We start from the raw sequence: 26,807 nt of genomic DNA, 5'->3' as shown, positions 1-26,807 counted from the left end.
CACCTAACTTGGTTACTTATCCCCTTTTAGTAATTTAATAATAATACTTCTCACAAGTAAGACAAAACTATCCTTATTAGAGTGGGAATGTTTGTAAAGTTTTTTAAGTTAACTCTCCCTTATAACCATTACTATTCTCACTACTCTAATCATTATTATATTTATATTATTATTAGGGTTATGATATATGCAGCCTTTATAAGACATAAATATATTGCTTAAAATGGAATTTAATTGTAAATTTATGACAAAAGTTTGCATTAATCTATGTAATAAATGATTAGTTAATGCTTGTTTTTTCTATTTTTAGCTTCTTATATGCAGCCCTTAAGGCTGCATTTAGCTTTTTCCTTATTATTATTAGGAAAATGATATACATAGCCCTAAGGGCTATGTATAAGGTGCTTAAAATGGAGATAAAATATTGAATCAAACATTTATTACCTCAGTTGATATGAAAATATGTCTTGAATTCTTAAACTGTTTCTATTTAAAGAAAAGTATTTAATGCTTATATGTAGCCCTTACATGTTTCTTTGATTCAAGACATATTTTCATATCAACTGAGGTCCTTACATATAACATTACCCTTATTATTATAATTACATGTTTCTTTGATTAATGTGATAAAGCATACTTCCTCTGTTTCTTTTTACTTGCAACAGTTTGACTTTCACGCTTGCCAATGCATAATTTCAACCATCAATAAGTTTAATTACCGATAGATAAAAATTATAAAAAATATATATTCGGAAAATATACATTCAAACGTATCTAACAAGATCTCACATGAATATGTTTTTCCTTAACTATAAATCACCAAACATAAACTAAGTAAAGTTGATGAATAGTGTAAAAGTCAAACCGTTGCAATTAAAAAGAAACGGAGGAAGTATGTAGCAACTAAAAAAAGACGGAGTGAGTTGTCCAAATGTAACAAGTAGATAAAACCATCCAAAATACAAGAATATCGCTCGAAATAAATACTCTTCTCTCTCCCTGTGTCATCATGTTCTTCGCCTGAATTCCCTCATTTCCCACTCCCCCAAACACAACTTTCTCTCTCTCAAATTCCAATGCCCTAATAAAAAAAAAAAAACCAAAAATGAAGAGTTTAATAAAATCTTAAGTATTACACTCAACACATATTCTAATGGCAACAGCCACCACAACTACAACCACCACTTCAACTTCCACTACAACCACCAAACCAAAACGCCGTCGTTTCCGCGAAATCACAATTTCATCCTCTGCTTCCCCTGAACTCGTTCTCAACTCACTGAGTCCAACTCAGTACCACCACCTCCTCACTCTCTCTCCTCAAATGTCCGACTACAACTCCCCACAACATCATCATCTTCAACAACAACAACAACACATGATGACGTACCCTTCAAGTTTCACCAAGTTCAACTCTGCACTCACTGCGGGCCTACTCAACCCGATGTCTCCTCCCCCTCAAACCCGATCAAGCCCGACTCTCTTCGAGATGATGGCTAGTGAGCCCGACATTCAGCCCGTATCCAGATCCACTCAAAACGGCGTCGTTTCTTCCTCTATTAAGTCTTCTTCTCCACCTCCATTGTTGGATAGACAAGGGATGTTGCAACTTAGGATTAATGAGATTTTGGCCAATACAAGTCCTGGGAATCAGTTTAACGATCTGGGTTCGAGTGATATTAGGTTAACTTTGAGTTCTAAAGATGGGTTTTCTGTTGATTTGTGTGTTCATCGTCACATTCTTGTGGGTCATAGTAGGTTTTTTGCTGGCAAATTTGGGTTCAAGAATCATAGAGGTAGTAATGGTAATGGTAATGGGGTTGAAACGACGCCGTTTTCTGTTGAGATATCTGATTGTGATGATGTTGAGGTTTATATTGAGACTTTGAGGTTGATGTATTGTAAAGATTTGAGGAGGAAACTTATGCGTGAAGATGTTCTTAAAGTTCTTGGCATTCTCAAGGTATCATCTTTTTTTTTTTTTTTGTTTTTTATGTTGTGTTTTTGTTTGGTTGTTTAATGATTGAGTTGTGGGTAAAGTCTGTTTGATGATGCAGCATGATGAAAAATTGGAGTATAATTTTAGTGAATGTAAAAGTAGTAACTAAATGGGGCATTATGAATAGTTGATGTTAAGTTTTGTGCGTTAATTTAGAGATGTATTCTTGACTTATAGTAGAGATGTATTCTTGACATATTATGTAGATAAGGGAGGTTGGTGGAAAAGTTTTGGCCCTTTTTGGTAAGGAAATGAGTAGATGAGGAAGGTTGGTGATAAGCTATGTTACTCAGACTCGGCTAGGAGTGTTGACTCGGTTATGGTGTCTGGGTTTTGGGCTCCGCCATTTCGTCGAAAAATGTCAAGTTTTTGGTTTGAAATGAAGTATTGACACTAGTCGGACACGGGTATGGGAGGTAATTAGGAGAGTCGGAGTAAAACGCAGCTGATAAGTTTGTTGCGAATTGTGAGTTTCTTATATTGAATAGTGTTGAATTGAAGGACTCCAATACTACAACTATGATACTGTTTCAATTTGGCTGGGAAGGCATGAATGGAATATACATTTCATTCCATTGAGTACAAATTGATGCAAATTGGAGTTTTGTTGCATTGGTTGTTGTAATGTTAGTTTCGAGAAGCATATGCAGTTTCTTCGGCAGTCTGTTGATACAAATAGAGGTGCAATTAGTGTTACATATTCGCGGCATGGGAATGTGTTTAGGAATGCAATTCACTTCCTACCTTTGGTAAATTAGCCCAATAATAAATTTCATATACAGTCTTGCTTTTCTCAGATCGAATTTTATTGGTTGTGGGGTGGGGTGGGGTGGGGTGGGGTGTGGGGAGAGGGTTCAAGTTAGCTAACCTCAGGTTCATGGGGGGTTTCGAGGATGGCAGTGTTTTGTTGATGGCATTCCTCTCATCTGGCAGTAAGGGTTAAGTTTGAAAAGGAATAGGTCATATAGAAAGCCATGTTACATGTCGATTTCTTTTCTATTTCTTGTAGGTTTGAGCCTCAATTGGGATTCATGTGAGGGTATTCTCTTGTGTTGGCGTGTTTAATGTAAAGTTCATATACAAGTCAGCTTACATGTTTCTTCGTTTTGCTTTATGTAGGTTTCAGCTGCAATTGGATTTGATGCTGGGGTATTGTCTTGTTTGGAGTATTTGGAAGCTGCACCATGGGCCGAGGACGAAGAAGAGAAGGTAGCCTCACTACTATCTGAGCTACATCTTGAAGGCATAGGTGCTAGTGAAGTTCTTAAGAGAGTTTCCCTCGATGCAACAGCTCCTGTAGAAGACAACATTAGTGACAATGAAGAAGTGCTTTTGAAGCTCTTAAATGTAGTTCTCGATGGTAAAGACGAGAAGGCAAGGCGAGAGATGAAAGGATTAGTCTCTAAAATGCTCCATGAGAATGCAAATCATAATGATTTAAGAAAAGAGTCTTTGTATTCTGCTTGTGACGGATGTTTGCAGCGACTCCGCCACCATTTCTTACAAGCTGCAGCATCAGACCTCCAAGATGTGAGTCAGATAGCAAGACAGGCAGATAACTTACACTGGATCTTAGATATCCTGATTGACAGGCAGATTGCTGAGGACTTCTTGAAGACATGGGCTTCACAATCAGAAATGTCAAAAGCACATTCTAAGGTTCCGCCAGTCCATAGGTTTGAGATCAGCAGGGTAACAGCAAGGTTATTTGTGGGCATCGGAAAGGGACAACTATTGGCATCAAAGGATGTGAGGTGCTTGCTATTACAAACATGGTTAGTGCCCTTCTATGATGATTTTGGGTGGATGAGGAGGGCATCAAAGGGACTTGACAGACATTTGATTGAAGACGGCCTTAGTAACACCATCATTGACTTTGCCTTTGTCATGGCAGCAAGAAATCCTTCTTGCTTGGTTTGACAGGTTCTTGAACTCTGGTGAAGATTGTCCTAACATACAGCGGGGTTTTGAAGTTTGGTGGAGACGGGCATTCTGGAAACGGAATAGTCAATATCAGCCTGAGCGTCCGCATGTCCGTGTTGCAAATGGGAATGCTGAAAATAAATAGACAGTAGCTTTCCAAAAATGCAGCAAGTAACAAAGAACTGAGTTGTTGTGAATAGCCGTTGTTCCAGCTGCAACACTAGTTTGTACTTGCTCTGTTGCTCATTCCTTGTTGCATGTGAGATCGAGGTTCAGTGTTGAAGATCTCTTCGGATATTATACCCATTAACCACGTTTGATTTGGTTTTTCGAGTTTTTTTCCCAGCTTCATTGCTGAAAGTTACTGCTAATCAAAGCAATTCTTGTTAATAGTTGGTTATCACTCATCATATATTGGATGAGATAATATAATGTTGAAAGCATGGGATATACAATGAGGGTGTTGTGACTTGTTGGCGCATGGTATGCTTGAAGACATGGCTAGTGTTAGTGTCATAATTAGCACTATTAAGACAATGGCACATGCCAACTTATGAACATACTCATTGTAGTCTACATTCATTTGTAAACCATGTCATTTTCAAGTACAGCCAGAGTAATCACTCTTTTGTCATTCATTTAACGATTGAGGTTAGTAGATCACGGGGATTATTTGGCGTTATTTGGACTGGCGAATCTGAGATATTTTTGGCAAAATACTACCTCCGCTTTTTTTGTTGGACTTCCTATATTTTTCTTTAAATGATCGCTTTTTTTTTACTTGTTATATTATTTCAACTAGGAGACTTGGTTTATCAAAAAGAAATACTATTATATTTATTTCTCTCTTTTTCTACTAAAAAATAATACTATTATATTTGTTTTTCTCTTCTTGCACCAAAAAGTATTACTTTTTCATATTTTTGTTTCACCTCATTTTATGACAAAGGGGTTAAAAAATACACCAAAAAAACTGAAAGGAACATCTCCTAAAAACTAGTGAAAACATCGTGAATATCTAGCAAGTAAAAAAAAAACAAAGAGAGTATGTCACATATGAGCTTCGCAATTGCATATTGCTAAAAAAATCTTCTTGTCTAAATTGTTTTACATATTTAACTTTAATGATTAATACCAAGCACTAAGTGTCTAGTGATAAAGTTATTTATCTCACAACTATGTGGTGTGATTAAATTCATTAAAGGCACTTTGGGGAGGAGATTCTCCTTATACCGCAATGTCATTTTTAAAGGAACGATATAAGACTTTCAATGACCATTTGACCTTTTTCTGTTAATGTATAACAATGATTTTACGGTTTTTTCACCATATACCCCTGACTAATTTTTTTTGCACCCGTATACCCTCGCAAGTTTCCAAATTCACCATATATCCTTCACGTTTCAAAAAATACATCAGCATGCCCTTATGACTAACGGTGTTAGACTTCCGTTACTCATTAGGCCCTAATTCTCCCCTATCCTAATTAACTAACCTAAATCAAACCCTAATTCTAACCCTAACCCTAATTTAATACACTAACTTGGGCCCTAACCCTAACCACCCCTTACCCCACTGCACCACCACCCCGTCACCACCACCACCTGCCCTTTTCCCCCGCTGACCGCCCTCCCCTTCCTCCGTCACCACCACCACCACCACCCTTCCCCCGCTGACCCCCCTCCCCCGCGCCTGCTGCGCGAACCCCCCTCCCCTCCCCTCCCCTTTCCCTGCTGCTAATCGAACCCCCCTCCCCTGCGCTTGCTGCGCGAACCCCCTCCCTTTTCCCTGCTGCTAATCAAACCCCCCTCCCCTCCCCTTACCCTGTTGCGCGAACCCCCCTCCCCGCCCCTTCCCCTATCGCGACCCCCTTCCCGCTACAGCAACCCAGATGCGCGAAAATCGAACCTCCTTTGTTCTTCTCCGGCGAGTTTACAGGGGAGGGGAATTTGAGTCGGGAGATGCGAGGGGATGGGGGGAAGGAGGCTTCGGGGTAGTGGGGGTGGGGGAGGGGTCTGCGAGAGTGGGGATGGGGTGGGCTTCGAGGGTGGTGGGGTAATGGGGGTGGGTGGGTTGCTGGGGTAAGGGTGGGGGAGTGGGGGGGTAAGGGGTGGAGGGGTGGTTAGGGTTAGGGTATTAGATGAGGGATTAGGGTTAGGGTTTGGCATAGGTTTAGGGTAGTTAATTAGGATTAGAGGGGGGATTAGGGGTTAATGACTAACGGCGTTAGCCTTCCGTTAGTCAAAAGGCTAAGTTGATGTTTTTGTCGAAAGGTGAGGGGTATATGGTGAATTTCAAAAGTTGAAAGGGTATACGGTGCAAAAAAAATTTTGTCAGGGGTATATGGTGAAAAAACCGATGATTTTATCACTTATATGAACAATATATGATTAATATTCGAGGGCTTAAACAAACCTGCTGATTTATATGCACTTTCTCCAATAGAGACAGACATTTCTCGATTTAGTCTAATTTGCCTTTCCATAATAGACTGCCTACTTCATTTTTGGTGGGTCAAACTTTAAAATCTTTGACTGAATATTCTCATTTGTATATATAAAAAAACATATTCATGTGGGATCTTGTTAGATTCCTCTTAATGTGTAGTTTCATAATATCAATTTTTTATATTTTTTATTAATACGGAATTGAAGATATTAAACGTCAAAGTTACGTCTTGGAGACCGTGTAAAAAAGAAACAAGCACTATATTATGAGACGGAGGGAGTATTTTTTTAGCGATTTAGATATATGCAGTCCTAAGAGTTAACCATAAATATTTAATACATGTTTTGACATGAATACATGATGTTATTGAATATATTAAGGGTTACTTGACTAAGGCTGCTGATTTCATGGCTAGGAAGGCGCATGACTTCCCTTCCCTGTTATATTGGTTTCCTCCTTATTGTATGGATTTCTCCCTTATCATCCGAAATGATGTTTTAGGCTGGCCCCCGGACTAGGGTGTTAGTCTAAGCTTCTTCTCCTTATCAAAAAAAAAATAAAAATAAATAAATCATAATGTTTCTGAACTTATTATTCCGTATACTATGCATCTATGTTTGAAATTTTTTGGTATGGGAAGTTCTTGTCAAGCAACATTTATATTATTAGCCCATCATAATTGAAATGCCAGTGAGGTAGTTGTGTTATGCAGGTAAATAAATGATCCTAACAAGAAGACATGAAAGAATTTGAAATGTCAATGATACGACGTTATCAATGTGGGACTAAACTCAAGGCTTTTGCTTCCCGACTAGGGAAACATGTTGCATGTCAATGTTAACTGTAGAGTGATGGTTTCCAAACTTTTAGTCATGGAGTCTACTCCAAGATTTGGCTATATTAAGGAGTGTAATGAAATATCCCTTGCTTCATTAGAGGTAGGTGGTGAATGTGCTTTGTCCTATATGTGAAGTGATACCATATTACCATCAGATTCTTTACTCTTTCAGTAATTTAATCCAACAACTATAAATTGATAATATTCTCTTTTGAGAATTTTCAACTTTAATTCGTGCCAAGGCAATCACAAACAAGTATGAGCGAAATTTTAACGCCGAATCAAGATTTCAATCACTGTACAATGTTTTTTTTTTTTTTTACAGTATATGTACAATGTCATGGAGAAAGTATTCTCCCATACTTGATATTTGACAACTCGTCTCATATCATGACTCTTTTGTAATTTTACTAGCAACTTGATACAATACAATATAATAAACATTCACTCGAATGATTAGATGCAGCCATGATATGATATAATAGGTAATTGATATGATAAGATGATGTTAAGATATGATATACTAGTCATCTAATACATCAAAAAGATTTCAACTAACAATCCCCAAATAAAAATCAATCCGACTTGCGTGGACCCAGTTCACACTAAAAATAGTGTGGACCAGGTCCAGGCACGTGACCCGTTATATCACTTTAACATACCCTATATCACTTTAACACACCCTATATCACTTTAACACACCCTATATCACTTTAACATACACTATATTACTTTAACATACACTATATCATTTTAACACACACTATATCACTTTAACACACCCTATATCACTTTAACACACACTATATCACTTTAACATACACTATATCATTGTAACATACACTATATCACTTTAACATACACTATATCACTGTAACATATACTATATCATTTTAATATACACTATATCATTTTAACATACACTATATCACTGTAACATACACTATATCATTTTAATATACACTATATCATTTTAACATACACTATATCATATCAATATACACTATCATAAACTCACGTGATATGGATCGGGTGCACACTAATTAGTGTGCACCGGGTTCATATTAGTTTTTTTAAATAAAAATATATGAACATGAATTAATTTTTTTAATATTTATTTTTGTCATAAAAATTACTGAAATGCCATGATAGATAATTTGCCCAATATCGAGTATAAGAATGTCATTGCTTTAATGTCATGCACACCTAGTGGGGGAGTGACAAAATTAAGGTTTGAAATTGAGTATAAAAATCGTGACAATCGTATCAACCTAGTAACACATTTTATTTTATTTTTTAAAAAAATGGTATGAAGAATTCTTCTGAGTTGTCCTCGCACAGGGTCCCCACCCAGAGGCCCATTACAAGCCAGACACCCCCCACCTGCTGAACTTAATTGTCAGAACTGATCATTCTGACCCGACCCGCGGGATCGACCGGGCCCGATTTTGGGCAGAATTTTTCGGCACGGTCCGAATTTTTTTTGGCTTTGGCGGCCAAAAATGACTTCTTAGTCCATTTTTTGGGTGGCCTGATTTTGGCCCGAAAATCCCGTTAATTGTTACCCGAAATAACAGGCTTTGGGCACAAAAATTCGGCCCGACCCGACCAATGGGCAATTTTTTTTTATTATACCGCGGCTCAGCCCGACCATGATCACCTTTATTAATTGTCATACTTCTCATAGCACAACTATTAATTTCTCTAATAATCTATTTGCAAAATGATGAGTAATTGATATCTTTATAGAGTAAACGAATCTAAAAACATTTTATATAGCAAAAAATTGAATCTATGTAGTACAACATGAGTGCCTCAAAAAATGATGAGGTCTTGAAGGAATACAACTTTGTTCTCTTTAGCTGATTTTTGGTTAATGTAACTTAATTTTGCTGAACTTAACTTGTATTTTCTCAAATTTAGGGTCAGTTCGATTCAACTTATTTTGACTTATCTGAACTTATCTTAACAAATTTAGTTTATACAATATAATTTAAAATAATTATCTAAGATTTCTTGTTAAAAGAAGATGGCTTATTTTTAGTAGAATATTTTTTTCTTAGAATATTTCACAAAAGATTTAGGCGAAATTTTCTTATAATATAATAGAAATCTACTTGTGTCATTTTTAGTTTAGTGTATTTCACAAAAGATTTAGGTAAGGCATGTGTCCTTTTGGCTAGCAATTGTCCCTAATGCTCAACTTTTTGGCTAACAAGTCCCTAACAATTAACCAAAAGTTTTGGCTAGTTAAGTCCCTAATGCTCACCATTAAAGTTGCTCTAACAATATTTTAGGATACCCAAAACAAAATACATAAACTATAAAAATGAGACAGAGGGAGTAGATTAAGGTTTGACTTCAGTAGTTTGATAGTTGTGAATTGTGATACACCTTAAACAAGACTACAACTTTGCAAACTCCAGCATCATATAACAAAAGGAGCAACACCAGAAGAATGAACCCTAAGAATGTTCAAGATTATCCATAATAATAAAATGTGGAATTCCTCTATAATTTGGAGATTATTTTCAAAGGACGATGCGAAAGAAATTTTAGCAACCCACATTCCAAGAGAAGACTTAGAAGACGAGATTACATGGAGTTGCACCAAAGCAGGGAATTTCACTGTAAAATCAGGTTACTGGTTCTTGAATAATGATCAAAACAATCTTGCTTCTAACATCCCTTTCTGGAAGCTTCTATGGAAAGCTGGCTTCTTTCCGAAATGGAAACTTTTCTTATGGAGGATCTTCAACAACGCGCTTCCTACAGCGGATAATCTCATCAAGAGATCGATTTCGGGGATTAACCCAACTTGCACCTTGTGCAAGTCAAAAGCAGAATCTCTATCTCATCTGTTTAGAGACTGTGATGTTGTCCAAAGAATATGGATCGGGTCCATGGGAATCCACGCAAATAATGGAAATCATCTGACCATTCAGGAGTGGATAAAAATTTTTTTACATCTCTTCAAGCAATGGAAGAAGGAGGATAGCACATTCATGGAAATAAAGTTCATCTCGACACTCTGGGGTATTTGGGTTCACAGGAACGAAATCATTTTCAGGGAAGTGCAGCCAAATCCGGGAAGAATCATGCTCATTATCAAAGACCACATTCTAAGATGGGTAAATATGGAAAAAGACCAGAAACATAAGCTGATTACAGCCCCTCAACGGCTCAGGGCAGCCCATGACAAGTTGCGTCAGCATAGATGGGTAAAAGGTAACATGGATAATATAAGTGTACAAACAATTGTAGTCGATGGAGCTTGGAAAAAAAATGCTAAGACGAATCAATGGGAAGCAGCTATAGCTTGGAAAAATGTTAGCAATGACCCTAACGAGGAAGCTGTCACAAGGATCTTTGCAACCTCGGCAGTTCAGACGGAAGCCTATGCGATTCTTAAAGCGTTATCAGATATGGAATGGCGAACTCCTGGGTTGATAATCAAAACCGACAACTTAGAGGTTATTAAAGCTTTGCAAGCGGACTCTATCACAAATAAGAATATAGACAGCATCATCAGAGATATCAGGAGAATAGCTAATAGTTATATATTTGTGTCTTGCGTCAAGGTAAGTAGAGAAGAGGTTAGATTAGCGCATCATCTTGCTACCTTAGCAAGAAAAAGCTAAGCTCCTCTTGTATTTTCTTGTTTACCCTTTGTCAAAAAAAAAAAAAAAAAAAAAAAAAAAAAAAAAAAAAGAATGTTCAAGATAAGGTAATAATAAATGGACCCTCAATTAGCATAGGTAGGTGGCGTGGACAGTTGGCCCATCTATTGCTGGAATGGTGGGGTCAACTGTCAATGAGCCCCTTTCAATTTTGTTTGCTTCTTTGTCATATCTTTTTTTTTGGGCATAAACTATTCAATATTATAGGAGTAGTTTTCTTGCATTAACAATCTATCCCATGATTTATGAGCCATTAGTATTAATTAACTGAAATTGAAAAAGGAATTGACCAATAATTGCGAATTAAATAAATTGGATGTCCACGTTATTGTGTCAATATAATTCAATCTACAACTAAACCCAAGATTTAAAATCTATTAAATCCTTCAAAAAGTCAACTAATGAGAGAGATGTTGACTATTACTATTTTTTTTTAATTCGTTAATTTACTGGCATAAGCAGGCTCAACCCTCATAAGTTAGTGGGTAAGAAGGAGATCCCAACTCATAAGAAAATTTTCAGAGATTGAAAACTGAGAATTTATACCAAGAAGCAAATATACACACACCCCAAATATAGGGTTGATGAGTAGTCAAACTCCCAATCTCATGATTAGAAGGTGGGAACTCCAACCATCGTGCTCCCACATGATTCTCGTTGACTATTTCTATATGCTACCCATTAAAGAATGAACCAGGGGAACAAAAAGAGGAATATAAAGAAAAAAGAAATTGTATGAACGGATTTAAGGCAAAAAATGTTATAGGGAAGAAAAACAAAAGAGAATTTTTCAATTCATCTACTAAATGAACTTGCAAATCAGGCGACATTTTTGTAATCAAAATGCTACTAATATATCGTTTTGAAAGTTAACTATACAGTTGTAATATTCATATTTTCCCCCTAAAAATATTATTATCTCTAGTATATAAGTCAAGGGGAAAGCTATGGTCTCCTCCAATGAAATGTTTTTTTTGTCCTTACCTAAATATATACTTAATTGAATATTCAGATTTTGTACAATTATATCATTTCCTAATTTTAAGATGGCTCAAAATTCTCCATAATAAACTAAATAAGCATTAACAAAGTAAATTAACAAAATGAGAAAAATTATTACTCAATAAAAAAGAAAAATTTGCTTGGAATAATCCCACATTTGGCCGTTCTTCCAAAAATAATCCCACCTTTGAATTATTTTGAAATAATCCTACATTTACTTGTCAAACTAAGTTTTTGGTCCCAAGAACCTGCAACTTGGTAAACCGGTAAGTTTTCCCTCCTAGACCTCCCCAGCCACCAGACTACGCACCAGCAACCAGGCCCCTCCCCAGCCACCAGGCCCCCACCCCCTCTTTCTGCCCGTCGTCGCTTCTCTCTTCTCCTGTCCCTCTCCTCTTTTCGGATTTCAAAGTGGTGCGAATGGTGGAGATGAGGGTGTGAATGGTGAGATGATGGTGGTGAGATCAATGGTGCGAATGGGAGGGGGTGGGGGCTGCGACGGGAGGGAGGGGGGAAGGGAGGGGGCTGCGACAAGGGAGGGGGTTGCGACAAGGGGAGGGGAGAGGGGGCTGCGACAGGGGGAGGGGAGGGGGGAGGGGGCTGCGACATGGGGGATGGGGTGGGGCAGCTAGGAATTGGGGAGGGGGTGGGGTGGGGCAACAGGAAAAGGATGCTAGTAACCTGTTGTTACCGGTCACTATTTTCTTGGGACCAAAAACTCAATTTAGTAAGCAAAGGTAGGATTATTCCAGAATAATAATCCAAAGGTGGGATTATTCCAGAATAATCCAAAGGTGGGATAATTTTTGGAAGATCGACCAAATGTGTTATTATTCCAGGCAAATAATCCATAAAAAAATTACAAATTTAATTTGATTACAAAACTTTAAATCTAAATGTTTATCTCAATTTTTAAACACTATAAATTATAGTAGTTTGTATAAAAATAATTATAAATCACACTTCTATAATTATATTTTGAAGAAATTTATTAAAATTATATCCAAACAATCGACGCAGGCATCGCGTGCATAGAAGGCTAGTGTTAACATATTTAAACATTTGCCATCACACCGTTTAAATATGCAAGTTTAGTCGTTAAATACTTTTTTTTTATCGCACCATTTCGTTTTTCACTTTTGTTTATGCACTTTTTTGATTATCTATATCCAATTACATATAAGTAAAAATTTGATATTTAGAATATTTGTATCTAGACAAATCTAACAAGACTCCACTTGACTAAAAATTGGGGTTAAGTGGTGAGCTTTCCTATTTTCTTAACAAGGTTTCAATTCCTACCACATATATTTTGTTGGAGTTAAGACTTGAAAAGCCTTAACTTCTTTTATTATATTGTCCCACATTGCTTGTGGGAGGTAATGCCTCCTTGTTTTTATATTCCCTCCCTCCTTCCTATTATTGAGTTGGTATTTGAGATGCTTTTGTAGTTGGATGTAAATATGTAATGTTTGGTTTGGGCTTGCTATCACGCACGCGCGCCGCTCGGACCAGGCCAGGGCCTTGGGCCTTTCATTTTTTGGCTTGATTTTCTCCTATAAAATTAGTGGTGGCAGTTTAGGCTTTTGTGTAAACCTTGGGGAGCTTTCAGGCCAGATCGATTACCACCGTTGTCGGGCCGTAATTGCTTTCAAGACAGTGGTCTCCTACCACATCACAACCTTGAAATCTTTGTCCTCCTGCCATTGCCTTATGTCAGTTTCTAACATATTTGCTTGAGATTTAAGAGGGAGTCAGGTATTTCACTTATAATTAGGGTTGTTCAAAGTGCGATCGAGACCGCACCAAACCGTAACCCAAACTGTTTTTCGCAGTTTGGGTTGGTTTGCGGTTTTAAAATTGCGGTTTGGGTTATGATTTCAAGCAAACCGCTTTTTGCGGTTTGGGTTGGGTTTTAATTTTTGTAAACCAAAACCGCACCGCAAACCGCAATTTTATATATTTTTGTTTTAAAAAAAAAATTAAATACACTAGACAAGGTGGCAAGGTGGCATACAAGTATAAAACTGAAAAAAGAAGTTTGAGGTAAAGAACTTTAACACTTTTGATAAATCATTATTTATGTTGAATTATAAAGTCAACTTCATATCTATTTGGACTCTTATTAACAATTCTTTTTACTCTTAGATTACAAAATTAATGTCGTGGAGGAAAAAATGGTTAAACCGCAAACCAAACCGTTTTGCGCAGGTTGGTTTGGGTTGGTTTGGGCAAAAGTGCAGTTGGGTTTGGGTTGGAAAAATGTTAAACCGTATATTTGCGGTTTGGGTTGGGTTATATCCCAAATCGCACCAACCCAACCCTACTTATAATGAACCTCTGGACGGGATTATATATGGGAGAAGCTCGAATGATTTTTTCTTACATTTGAAAAAAACTAATCCCTCCGTCCCATAATATAAGTCATGATTCTGTTTTTACACGGGAATTAAGGTAAACTAGAATCTTGTTTTATTTAAATAAAAAGATTCATTTTTATTGGGAAACACTTACATGTTTTTTTTCTTTTTAACAAAAAAATAAAAACGTAACATTAATATTGCATAGTTTAATGTGTAGAAGAGTTTAATGGGTTATGAGATACTACTTTATCATTAATAATGGTGCATTGTAAGCTGAAATTATGAGGACTTTTTGGGAGTTAAATTATTTTCATGAGGGTATTTTGGGTATAATTATTGATTGAAAATAGAAACAAGACTTATATTTTGGGACACTTTAAAAGAAAATGGGACTTATATTATGGGACGGAGGGAGTATTTTTTAATAGGGTTAGGCTTTATTCTTTGGACATAATTGGAATTAATTTCCTGAACTGAACCGAAATGATATGATCTGAACTAAATGAAGTGAAATGAATGAAAACTGTGATGGAAACTAACTTAATTTTACTGATACAAACTGAATCGATTTGAACCGATCAGAATTAACCTAAACTAAAATGAATATGTCTAAATTGAACTAAATTTTTATTAATGCGGTCCAAAAGAAGAGAGCCTTAAATAACTTAACAAAGTTGGTTAATAATAATGCGAAAAATGAAAGTAAATATTTTTTAAAAAAGGAAGTATATAGTCGCATATTCGAGTCGGATACGAACCGAAAGGGTTCGAGATAGAAGGAAGCATCTCCTTTATATATACGTGGTGAAGCATCTCCTTTATGATATCCATCTTCATCAAAAGAAAGAGAATCATCGTTTCTGGCGTCTTATAGAGAAAGGAGAGAAAGTAGAGAGAGAGAATTTGTAGAATGAATATTGCACTGAAGAAGAAGCAGCATCTGAGGAAAACCTTATTATATGCGATTTTCCATGAAGAATAGAAGTATTTACTACTCGAAGTATTTGTTCTTTGATCTTGTTCACTTCATCAATCGGCAATTTCTTTATGTGGAACGCTGTTTATCCTATGTTCATGATGATGATGATGATGATTTTGTCGAAGTATTATTAGTTTAATCGAGTAAATAATTATACGACCAGTTGTTTTTGCGGAAGATTTATCAAATCGAAGAACTGGAGTAGAGATCGAGTGTTTTCGATTGAATCTTCAGGTATTGAAAACCTAAGCAGTAAGTTATTTGATTTTTAGTTAGTAGTTTGTCTCGTTGATTTGACTATGAATGAAGATTTTGATGATTAGTTTTCGTTGAAGATTTGTTGTTGGATGATGTATATTGGTAGTAGTAACTGAGAAACTTTAATGCTGATAGTAATGGATGCACATACAGAAGTCAACTCGACGAGATATAACCCTAATTTTATTGATATGTCGGGGAAAATGTCTGGATGTTCTTTAAACGGCATTATTTTGATGAGAAAATGCGATTAGTTGTTTCCTATTGTGGGTGGACGGTCGAATTTGTTGAGAAACTTACTGTCTGCTAACTTCTGGACTTGCTTGACATGGTCTTTAATCGTCCGAAATCCGATGAAGTTGTTGGTTGGAGGCTTGGAGCTGATCAATTATGTTAAGTGCTTGTTTTAGCACTAAATTTCTGAATCTTTAGAATATAACTGATTTTCAGAACAGGTGCATAAGGGCTGAGTAAGCTAAGTGAATGTAATTGAAAGCAGATCTAAGTTGAATGCTTTTGCATCAGTGGCATGTTTGCAGATTTTGTTGTCCTGTTAACCAGGAAGTTTCTCAATCTAATTGGATCGAAACCATCTTTTGAACAGATTGCGTAAATGTGTTTGTTCATGAGAGAGTCTTTAATCTGATCCAGCCTGGAAGGCTTTAAAGTAGTTGTACTGCATCAAGACGGGCAACAAAAGCAGGTTATAGAAGCTTTAACAATTTACACAGACCTATTCTGCACAAGTTCAAAGTGTTTCATCATGCCAGTCTCTGAGATTGAAAAGGTGTATTGTAATATATATTTTGTTCTAGACTTTAACTAGTTTGTATTTTGAAACTTTTCCCGTCCTTTGTTCTAAATGCTTCTGTTTTGGCAACAGGGAGTATCAACATCAGGTTGTCGTTTCAGTGACAAGGCAGAGCATGTACCTATTAAGAAAAGAAGATTCTTGTTTAGGTCTCCGTCACCACCACCACCGACTACGATATCTCCATGCACTGAGGAGACTGCAGATCATACAAGAAGTCAAGATGTTTCAGAGAAACTTTTACTGTTGCCATGTTCTTCTGACATTAATTCGGGTCAGATTGTTGACAATGATAGTAGCATTGATGCTAAGAAATCTGCGAAATTCGGTGACAGATTTGATGAAGACTTTTCTGGTATCTCAATACTTGCAGCTGCTGCTTGCAGTAGCAGTTTGGGAAGAGATTGTGGTTACATGGAGGATGGTTCAGGCGTTGAAGAGTCTTCAGTGCTGGAGCGATCGCGTGATGTTTCTATTAATACTGAAGCACCCTCATCATCTAAGGGGCGTTTGAACGAAGACATTTTGAATTCTTCTGAAATGTCTAGTGGAGCAACTTCATCTTGTGTATACACAGAACCAGTTGGAGAGATTGCATCTATCTCATCTACTGTAAGTTCATCTCAGGAAGTTGCAACTGTTGGTAAAGATGTGAAGGATGCTTCTATGGGGGCAGATTCTCTAACCTTTTCTGGGGATGCTTCGTTCAGCAAAGATGAAGAAACAGTGAGGAATCAAGGGATATTGTCCCGAGACGTAAGGCTGCATTGGGACTTGAATGTTGTGATGGATGCTTGGGAGCAGCCTTTGGATGATCTAGAAGCACAGGATAATGTTGCTTATAACACTACTCACGATGCTTGGAAAGCTAATTGTAGTGACAAGATGGAATCAGAAGTCGATGATTCGCGAGAATATCAGGGAAGTGCATATGCTGCACAAAGCTCTCTTCTACGTGGTGAACCTATGGCATCAGCCAATCAAAGCTCTGGTGAGATGAAGGACAATCAAGATTTTGCCGCTTGCCCCAATCTCGAGCAGCCTCCTCTCTTAGATGAAAAGTCTTTGCCAACCAACTCCAACCTTAACTTGGATGTCATGAGATGTATGGTTGAAGATACTAAATGCAGGCATCATCAAGAAACTGTCAATCCCACTGATGGGTTAGTTGTTGCTGTCCCTAATGAGACGATTCAATTGTCTGCATCTTGTACTATCAGTCAGGCTGAGGATGCTTCTGTGAAGAGTGCGATTTTGATTGACAAGGGTACTGACTATCGATCAGTGATGGAGGGCTGTAAGTCAAATGTTGGTGTGGCTTCCTGTGAGTTACATAATCTTAAAAACACATGTGCTTCTGATCCTACCTTCGATGCTGTGTCAGCTGATACCCATATGAGCTTGTGTACGTCTTCAGCTGCAGAGGATCCAATTCTGGAGACAGCTAAAATTTCTCGTTTGGAAGAAAATGCTCTTGTACAGAATGTTGACCTGAAAACAGTGGAGCCACGAGAGCTGGTGGAATTTGCTATGGCAAATGATGATAGTGGCCTCCCTCACAATGGGGGACCCGACTCCATGTCTAAAAGATGTGAGCTTCTGGTAGCTTTAAATACTAAGCTGCATGATGTTAGTAAGATTCTGGATGGATATAGAGATAGTAATAGCGAAACCATAAAGAAATCTTTCTGAAATTCCTCGAGCAATATGCAAGGAATCATGTGATTCTTACTTCCTTGAGACTTGCAAAACTAACATTGATATTTGAATTATTCAAATTATACTGACAATATTGATAACGGAAAATCTCTTAAACATAGTAATGATGTGATTGTTCAATGTCATCCAATTTTGGCAGTTGGAACTGATGCAGCTGATGAGCTTCAGGAGGATTATGATTCGCAGTATGAAGATGGGGAGCTAAGGGAGTCTGGTGGGCGTGCTTGGGAAGAATATGATGCTGTGGACAGAGAAGCTGAACATGCAGAATATGTGACGAACTACAGAGAAATATACCCTGCCAGTCCAACTGAATACCATGTCTCTGAGTCTGGCCGAGTTGAGGACAGCAACAGTGGGAGAAGGGGACTTGATGCTGCTGTCTCTGCTCATAATTGTAAAAATGACAAGGAGGTTTATAGGAAGGCTGCTGAAGTAATTCGAAATGTAAGGGAAGATGATGAAAGTAACCAAATAAAGTCGAGTCATGCTGTAGATAAAACGGAATTAGCCCGGGGAAACAAACAGCTTGTGAGTAGTACGACCTTTTCAGATTTGGCAAATCGAGCTGCAGATGCTAATGAGAAAAAGAATAGAATGCCTAGTCATATTGATGGATCACTAGCTTCTCGAGGTACTGAATCAAGAGTTCAACCAAAAGTATTCAGGAACAGCTTGCAGTCACAGCTTGAGGGTCCAGTTGCTCGTGATGATGCATATAGGGAGGATTTATTCAGGAAAAGGGAGAACAGGTATAGTGCTGTGCTGGTTATGTGAGCTTTTCATGACTGCTTAGACCCCCTCTTTGCGCCTTTCCCTTTGTCCTATGTTCTCTTAATATTTTCTTCTGATGTAGGGGAATAAACAATTCTTTTTATGTTCTGGGATCTAACTTGTTGATGTCTTATTTGATAGATTTGACCCTGGCTCCATGAGATCTTTTGAGAGGGTGCGATATCCTTTTCAGAATCAAGGAAGAGGACGCCATATTGGTAGTTTGGATAGTTCGTCAGACAATCGTAGAGGTTTTAGGCGTCATTACTCACCTATTACTCATGGACATTCGAAATTTGATCATGATGCTGTTGTGGGGAGAGATATCCATGGACGTGTGAGCACTCAAGATGTATCATATTCTCAACTTCGAAAAGGTCAAGCTGATGCTGAAGGAGAGCCTTGTGTTGGATTTCAATCGCGCTATAAAGGTGATAGGAAGTTCAGCCCTGATAGAACTGGAGGCTTTGGTCGGGGAAGGTCCTTCAGGTATGGCCCTTTTGTCGAAGGCAGAGGAGGCAGGGGAAAATACAATGGGCCTTCTCCAGATGAATCATTCCAGTCTTCCTTAAAGTATCGGCGCCCTTTGTCCCGTAGAGAGCAAAGTCTTTCTCCTTTTAGAGGGAGAGGGCAGTCAAATGTACAACACTCTCGTAGGAAGTCTCCATCTCGTTCCAGAAGTCGATCTCCTATTATTTGGAATTCTCCAAGGAGAAGACTGGGGGATGGAATTGGTGGTAATACTTTTCTTAAGCAGCGGAGTAGATCTCCAAAGTTCAGGTCCGAGGTTAGAATGCAGAGACCGAGGTCACCACAGCAGCAACCTGGTTTTGGATTTGATCATGCAGGGGGTTTCAGGTCGATCTCCCAAAACCATGGCTCTCCTTCCCGTAATCGATGGGGTTCTGCTGGGAAGGAGGAACTGGGTCATTTTAGAGAGATAGGTCACAAGCAGCGGACTGCTGCTCTGGATAGATCACCAGGGAGAATTCGCTCGAGGGGCGACAGAGATAGTGCCGTAGGTTCCTCGCGAATTCTAAAACCCGATGGGTATTTTAGATTTTCAGAGAGAACTCCCGATGATGCTGGTAGAGGAGCTAGATATGAAGAGAATTTTGAAGAACGAAGGAAACGTTATAATCCCATTCGTCCTGCTAGACGCAACTTTGATGATGGGGTGGAACGTAGATTGCATCAGAATATTAATGAGAACTTTTCCATGGCAAATAATTATCGGGATAGGGATGCTTCAAGCTTTCAGGACAGAGGGTTCAGGAGTATGGACAGCCGCATTGGTGACGTACCGAGGAGGTTTAGAGGGGAGAATCGTTCTTTCATGTGTGAAAGAGATGGAAAATATAATCCTAATACAAAGCAAATTGGGGTTGATGCGATGGATTCATCACATAATCTGAAGTCTGAGGAGCAGTGTTGAGCCATGACATCAATGGAGGGCATAGATGATTTCGATATGAGAACTATGAAGGCAGATGAAAACACTATGGCTCAACTAATATCATGACACACATTGATATTGAAGACACAGATAAGAGATTCAATCATGATTCAAAATTTTGAGGATGGTCCAGAGTTTTGTAGCAGAATTACAAGGGGATTTGGTGGACGAGTTGGTAGTTTATCTACAAGGTTTAGTGAAGACTAGGAGCTAGTTGTTTGTGGACAAGAGGAAAAACTTGATGATAATTCGCGGTCGATTGCTGTGCAGAATTTTGGTGTCAGTGATGCAACAAAGGGAGTTTGTCCTTGGCTTTGACCCGTAGTTTCGTTCTACTTTTAGAATCCGATGATCTATGGAAAGTATTGGATCCCTTTTCTTGTTTTTCAATGCTTTCCCGAGAGGATAGCATATAATCCCTGCAAAATTTCGAGGGTGCTCTTTTATCTGTCTATATTACCCCTCGACACAAAATTTGACAGGTCTAGGAATTTTTTATGTCCAGATACCTTTTCCTTCACTTAATATGGTCTTCGTCTTGCCATTTTCATCACATGTAACTCTTGACAATGGTGGTTGTAGGGTTGAATCAATGAGATTTTTTGGGGCTCATCCTGGTTTACATTTTTCGTGATTTCTGCTGCTTGTAGTTTTAAACGAATGTACTCCTGTCAAAGATGAAGAAAATTGAATGCTTGTGTTATTTCTCTGAAATGAACTCGAAATGTAGTTCATCACATGCGTTCAGAGATGTTGTACATTGATTTGTTGATTAAAGATGTTTTATGAGGCTCCCTGTATAATTTCCCTTGCTAGTTCAGGTTGAGGAAACACATACATAAGTTGATAAGAGGACAGGTACAGCCGATAGAAAGGTTTTGTGGCTGCTGTTAGTCAATCATTGGATGAATCTTGTTGAAGCCTTTTTTTTGGGTTGTGGCCATAACAGAGATCTTTATCTTTAATCATGATTTGCATATATAGGGTGTATCTGGCAAAAGTATGCAAACATTGAGAAATCTTCAGTCAGGTTTTATTGGCAAAAGCAGTCATCCATGCTTTGAGAATATTATGTATATATCAATACATGTAAGGGCTTTCAGAGGTTCCATGACTAATTTGGGGCCTTTCATACTGTGAGGTTGTGAATGAAGCCATAACTTCTATTGTCATTCTTGGGTAGATATAGTCTGTTGAAATGCTTGAATGATGGTTACATCCTGCAATTTATGTCAGTTTCTGGAAGATCATTGTGTGAATCATTCGTGATCGTGTGACAATGAAGCTTGTACAAGAATGTGACTGGAATACGCAAGTAGAATTCTTGTGAAGGACAGCAGCAAGAAACTAGATTTTGAGTTGCCAGAAGTCATTGTGGAATAAGCTGAATCTGATACTTCTGATAATATCTTCAGGAACTTTTGATATCAAGAGTGGTCTAATATTGAGCCTTGAAGACGCGTGTTGGAGTTGAAAAGGCTAGGTACTCTTATATTCTCAAGTAATATCATTTTTCTTTTCTTTTCTACTAATAATTTTATGAAATCAGTCCTGTTCACTTGCTCAGTCCTGTATTGATAAACTGATTAGCACTTTTAATTGAAGGTATAGTAGGACTTAGTAAACTTTACCATTCATAATTTAACTGTTTCAGTTATGCTGCAGGTCAGATCCTGTCCTTGGCAATTCTCACTCGTAAATAATTCTTGGCGATCAATTGGTTACACCTTCAGCAAAATTATGCCAAATGACAGTTTAGATGATGATTGAAGAAGCGTGTAACATGTTTACCTGTTGTTGAGAAAATTCTTCGTTTCTGGGGTCAATTCAATATGTTGATTGTGTAGATTATTTGTCCTACAACGGCTTAGAGTATTGAGGGGAATGGAGCAAGACATTTATGCTTGCAAACAAAATCTTGCAATAAGTTGGTTACTTTTCTGTCATGAGATGTATTATGAAACAGTCAATTTGGAAGTTGCCAGATTGGGTAACACGATTTATTGGAAGTGATTGCCTGAGTGACTTCTCAGCTTCTTCTGGTTCAGTTAAACGGGGTATTAGTATAAGAAAGGAGGCTCCTATACGGGGTGTGGTTATCACCTTTGATTAATTTCTTGCTGATCTACATGCTGCGTACTTGCTTCACACCATTGGGTTCATCATAAGCTCCATTGTCACTTACATAATTCAAAGATTGGTAAAGATTGCTAGAATTTCAAAGATGAACCTTTATAGTGTGTTTGGATAGGGGAATTTGGACAGAAATGGGAGGTTCATGTCCCATGTTTGGATATGACATGGCAGAATGTAAAGGTAGGGAATTAAAAGGATTCAATATCCTTCCCCTCTTAGTAAACCAAATCCTTCCAATGTCGGAATGTTTTTGGAAATGGAATTTTACTCTTTCGTCTCCTTTCTTTCCTTCCCTACCTTTCCATTCTTTGTTTGCTATCAGAACAAATTATTACATCCCTATGATCTTATTTAGGGAAAACATACTATGTTGTTTAGTATCTTGGTAGTGTTGATCTTTGAGGATATATTATCTACTCACAAGGGAAGGATACACCAATTGAGATATCTAGCGGAATGTTTATAACCTTGGTGTCTCAGATGAAAGAAATTTGTGTGCTGTTATCTGCTCACATGAGTAATGTCCGACAAAAGTTCAACGAAGCATGAGATATCTGCTGAATCTGAATACATCATCTGAAGCAGGTTCTGTTCAAACAAGGTGACGTTCGTTCATTCATGATTCATTCATTCATCTGTTTACAAGGAGCTGATCTGTGTATGTCACAGAGAGTGTTATGAAATGCTAGATGTCCTATTGAGGACTCCAGTAGAAATTGGATCGGAATGTTCATGGTAAGAGGTGGTTTTCAAGTATATTTTTGATATGAGAGGCAATGTTCTTAACATTATTGCCTGGACTTGTTTCTATAACAGGTCAAAAAATGTGGCGACTGAAGAGGGGGCTGTTGAATGAAGTAACAAGCATTAATGTGGCGACAGAAAAAGGATACTTTTTATAGAAGCTCCTTCACTCATTTTTATTCATCCTGTGTCGAACTTAGTTTGTGAAATAACACAATTGAAGTCCACATGAAGTTCCAAATGGTAAGTGACTCATAAAGACATTCACCGAAGTCTGAGAATATTACGAGGACATAGGCAGGTTCAATTTCATTTTCATGAAAATTATTGAGATGTTTTTTTTAAGAATTAAAGAGTTTTGGACTCGCGACTTCATCAGAGTTTCAAAGGCAATTATACAACAACATATTAAACTAAGAATTAACGAACACATATAGAGGGTTTGGTATGGAAAATTTTGCTGTAGGAAACGGATTCAAGTAAGTGTCAGTAAGGGTACAGTTGGTGTTGTGGTTTTTAGCTCTAATCTTGAATGCATAAGAGCTCCCAAGGAGGATAGCATTGGTACATTCTATACTCAGCAGTCAGCAGCAGATGTTTTGGTCTGTTTATGGAGAAAGTGTTTTGGCTTTTTAAATACTACTATTATACCTCAAGTGAATTTGTTTCAGCCTCATATTTGAAGGTTTGCGAGTTTATTTGGGATAAGCAATAATAAAGATCATAATGCGCAGATTTTTGTTCTCTTTTGAGTTTGAAATGTCAGAGATAGGGAGTTTTCAGGGGGGGACTAATCCAAGGCGTTTGCTTCTGAACTGGGGCAAAGTGTCACTATTGATTGTAAAGTGATTGTTTCCAAACTTTTAATCATGGAGTTTACTCCAAGATTTGCCTATGTTACAGGTTGCAACGTAGTCCTTTGTTTCATCATTTTCCATTCTAAGAAGTTTCGTGTTAATTGTATTACTTTCTCCATCTCAATTCAGTTGTGACACTTTTAAAATCACGGAGTCCTAGGCAATTTTTGGAGATGAGAGAGATAGAGAAAGAAAATAAAAGGATCCAATGTGATAGGAGAGAGATAGAGAATAGTTATTACCCAAAATGAAAGTGTCACAATTAAATTGAAGCTTCTTAAAATAGAAATTGTCACAATTAAATAGAAACGAAGGAAGTATTATCTTGTATGGTTATGGATTGTCTCTATCTCTCATTAGTCATTACATGAATTTTTTTATCCCTTGGCTATTTTTATCGTCTGGATTCTTGAATTTTTGTGTTCTCATATGACGCAATTATAGTGAAACGAAGAAAGTACATATAAGGAAAAGGATGAATATCCTTTGCTTCATACTAGCTTGTAATACTTGTAACTTGTAAGGCCTTGAAAAAGTTGAGAGAGGTAGGTGTATGTGCTTTGTCCTATCTGTGAAGTATACCGTTGGAATTCTTGTCTCTCAGAGTGATTTAAGCCAACAATAAATATAATGTTCTCTTTTCAGAAAATTAAGTTTTAGGCCATAATAAGCCCATGACCATGCGAGTGGTCTGCACAAGCAAGTCTTAAGTGAAATTCTAACAATAATTCAAGATAAATCCAATATTTTATGAGCCAACAAACACATAGATTTTTCTTTTGAATAATGATCTATTTTTATTATATAAGAACGGTGTATTCCGAGGTGTAAAGTGGGAGAAAAGGAATGTCATAATTAGGTTTTTGAATAAGACGAGCTTTTCGTTTTATAAAGCTACGTATTCTATGCATCAACAATGTTATATATTCCTAAGTTATGAGGCATTATGAGATGGGGAGTTTGGTATTTTCTATTAATAGATATTAGGTTTTTCATTGACTAGAGAAAACAACAAGTAACAACTAATAATTAACTAGTTCAAAGAACTTGAGGAATTCAAGTAGTAAAGAGCATCTGTGCCGGAGTGTGAAGAAATTGTTTGGGGAAAATTTGGGTCTATATGGTAGAGTCTATGAATCTCGACGTTTTTTTTTTATCATATTTTAGTTTCACCAAAAATCGCATAAGACGAGTTCCCTTTGTGAATCTCATAATATCCTTTGCATGAAATTTTAGAATGGTAAGGTAATACGATGGTTTCAAACTTTTAACTATTTGTCGTTTTAATTTCTATGGTTTGTGTAGTGCTCGTTTATCATTTGGATGTCGCATGCCTAGTTTGTAATCCAGCTTTGGAAAGTTCATTGATGACAAAAGAAAAAAAGATTTAATTTTATAACACATTAAGAGGGTGAAATGAATATTTGAAAATTTGCGTGTGAAAATGAAGCACTAGAGAAGACAAATTAGATATAGAAGTTGATTATGATAGTCTTAATAAGTTATAAGGGAGAGAGGAAAAATCTAGAGGGGGCGAGTAAATTGGAGTGAGTGATTTTATCGAAGTTAGTTAAGTGAATTTCATAGGCATGGACGTGTGTCGTGTGGTGGTGTAAATTATTATTTTAAGAGGTATTGGGTTGAGCAACCTAAAATATTCATTTAACGTACAAGTTAATGATTATTATTTTTATTTTTTTACTAATTGACCCATTTATTTAGGTATACTTGTTGTGACACTAATTTGAACCTTAATATATAACTAATTGATTATCAATGAAGAAAAAATTACAAAAAAGTTGATATTTTAAAAATTGCATTGAGACGAATCTAATAAGATTTTCAAGTTTGGGGTAGGCTTTTTCACTCGAAGTTGTCGAGCGTAGGGGTATTAATGAGCCTAAGTGGCTCGCAAACTATTCGAGCTCGACTCGAAATTTTCTGTAGCCAACCATTGTATTCGATTAGAAAAGTTAGTGAGCAGGCACGAAATATGTTTTAGCTATACTATTTTCTATATTATAGAAATTAAATGAAAATTTATACTTAAATTGTGTATAATACTTGTGAAAAACTCAATATATGCAATCTAAACTTATTTATAGAATATATATGATTTTTTTTAACTGAAGTTGAGTCTTAAGCTCAAAAGGCTCGAGTCTCGGTTCAAGTTCGAGCAAAAGTGTTAGGATCCGAGCAACCCTTGGCTCGGTCTAGATCTGGCTTAACACCCCTAGTCGAACAGTTAGCTAGCATGACGTGAGAGTTCCCATGTACAAACTTATCGTTTTCGACTTCACTATCATCATCGTTATGCTTCGATAAAGGACAAAGGATCATCAGCGTTATGCTTTGATAAAGGACAAAGGTGGCCCAAGGAGCTTTTAAAATATATTGAGAAAATGGTATAATACTGGGAATCGTAATCAATGAAGATAAGTAGTATAAATAGGGTCATTGCAAGTTGTTGGAACAGAGTGAGTCGGTTCAAACTCTTTTCTCTTTTACTCACTTTCTTGACTCGTCTCCACTCAACTTGCCTTTAAATTCTTTCATTTTCTTAATTTATATCTTTAACATACTTTGATTACCCCTTTTCACTTTCCTTATACCTTGACTAAAAAGTGTCACCCCTTGCATTGTTTCGCTCAACCATAACAAAAGTTTCTCGTTACTCGCTTCTACTATTGTGCCAACCACCGATTATTGAAGTCATTTTTATTAACGATATATCTCATAAGCTAAACATAATTTATACACCAATAAATCAATATAAGTCATAAACTACCACCTAATTAAAGTAATTGCGAATTAAATACA

The 26,807-nt window shown here is 37.2% G+C and overlaps 2 protein-coding genes across 3 annotated transcripts; both read left to right on the top strand.

The window, feature by feature from the left end:
- The first annotated feature begins 976 nt into the window (after positions 1-976).
- LOC104892263 (BTB/POZ domain-containing protein At1g63850) lies at positions 977-4,560 on the top strand. The gene is given in 3 exon segments (XM_010678143.4): positions 977-1,963; positions 3,119-3,868; positions 3,870-4,560. Coding segments are annotated over 3 exon segments (1,758 nt in total). The 5' UTR covers positions 977-1,153; the 3' UTR covers positions 4,068-4,560.
- A 10,471-nt stretch (positions 4,561-15,031) lies between these two features.
- On the top strand, positions 15,032-21,044 carry LOC104892262 (hypothetical protein). 2 transcript variants are annotated; one of them, XM_010678142.4, is made up of 5 exons: positions 15,032-15,466; positions 16,095-16,277; positions 16,374-17,892; positions 18,160-18,772; positions 18,936-21,044. In XM_010678142.4, exons 2-5 carry the CDS (start codon positions 16,254-16,256, stop codon positions 20,227-20,229), a joined length of 3,450 nt encoding a protein of 1,149 aa, XP_010676444.2. In that variant the 5' UTR covers positions 15,032-15,466; positions 16,095-16,253; the 3' UTR covers positions 20,230-21,044. The 2 variants fall into 2 exon arrangements, with proteins under 2 accessions (XP_010676444.2, XP_048501125.1); XM_048645168.2 differs by having other exon boundaries at positions 15,032-15,484.
- Positions 21,045-26,807: the final 5,763 nt, after the last annotated feature.

Source organism: Beta vulgaris, chromosome 5 (genome assembly GCF_026745355.1).
Source record: "Beta vulgaris subsp. vulgaris cultivar EL10 chromosome 5, EL10.2, whole genome shotgun sequence".
In the NCBI taxonomy this organism is placed as follows: domain Eukaryota; kingdom Viridiplantae; phylum Streptophyta; class Magnoliopsida; order Caryophyllales; family Amaranthaceae; genus Beta; species Beta vulgaris.
Note: the sequence above shows the minus strand (reverse complement) of the source record. Positions and strands in the feature narration are given on the sequence as shown.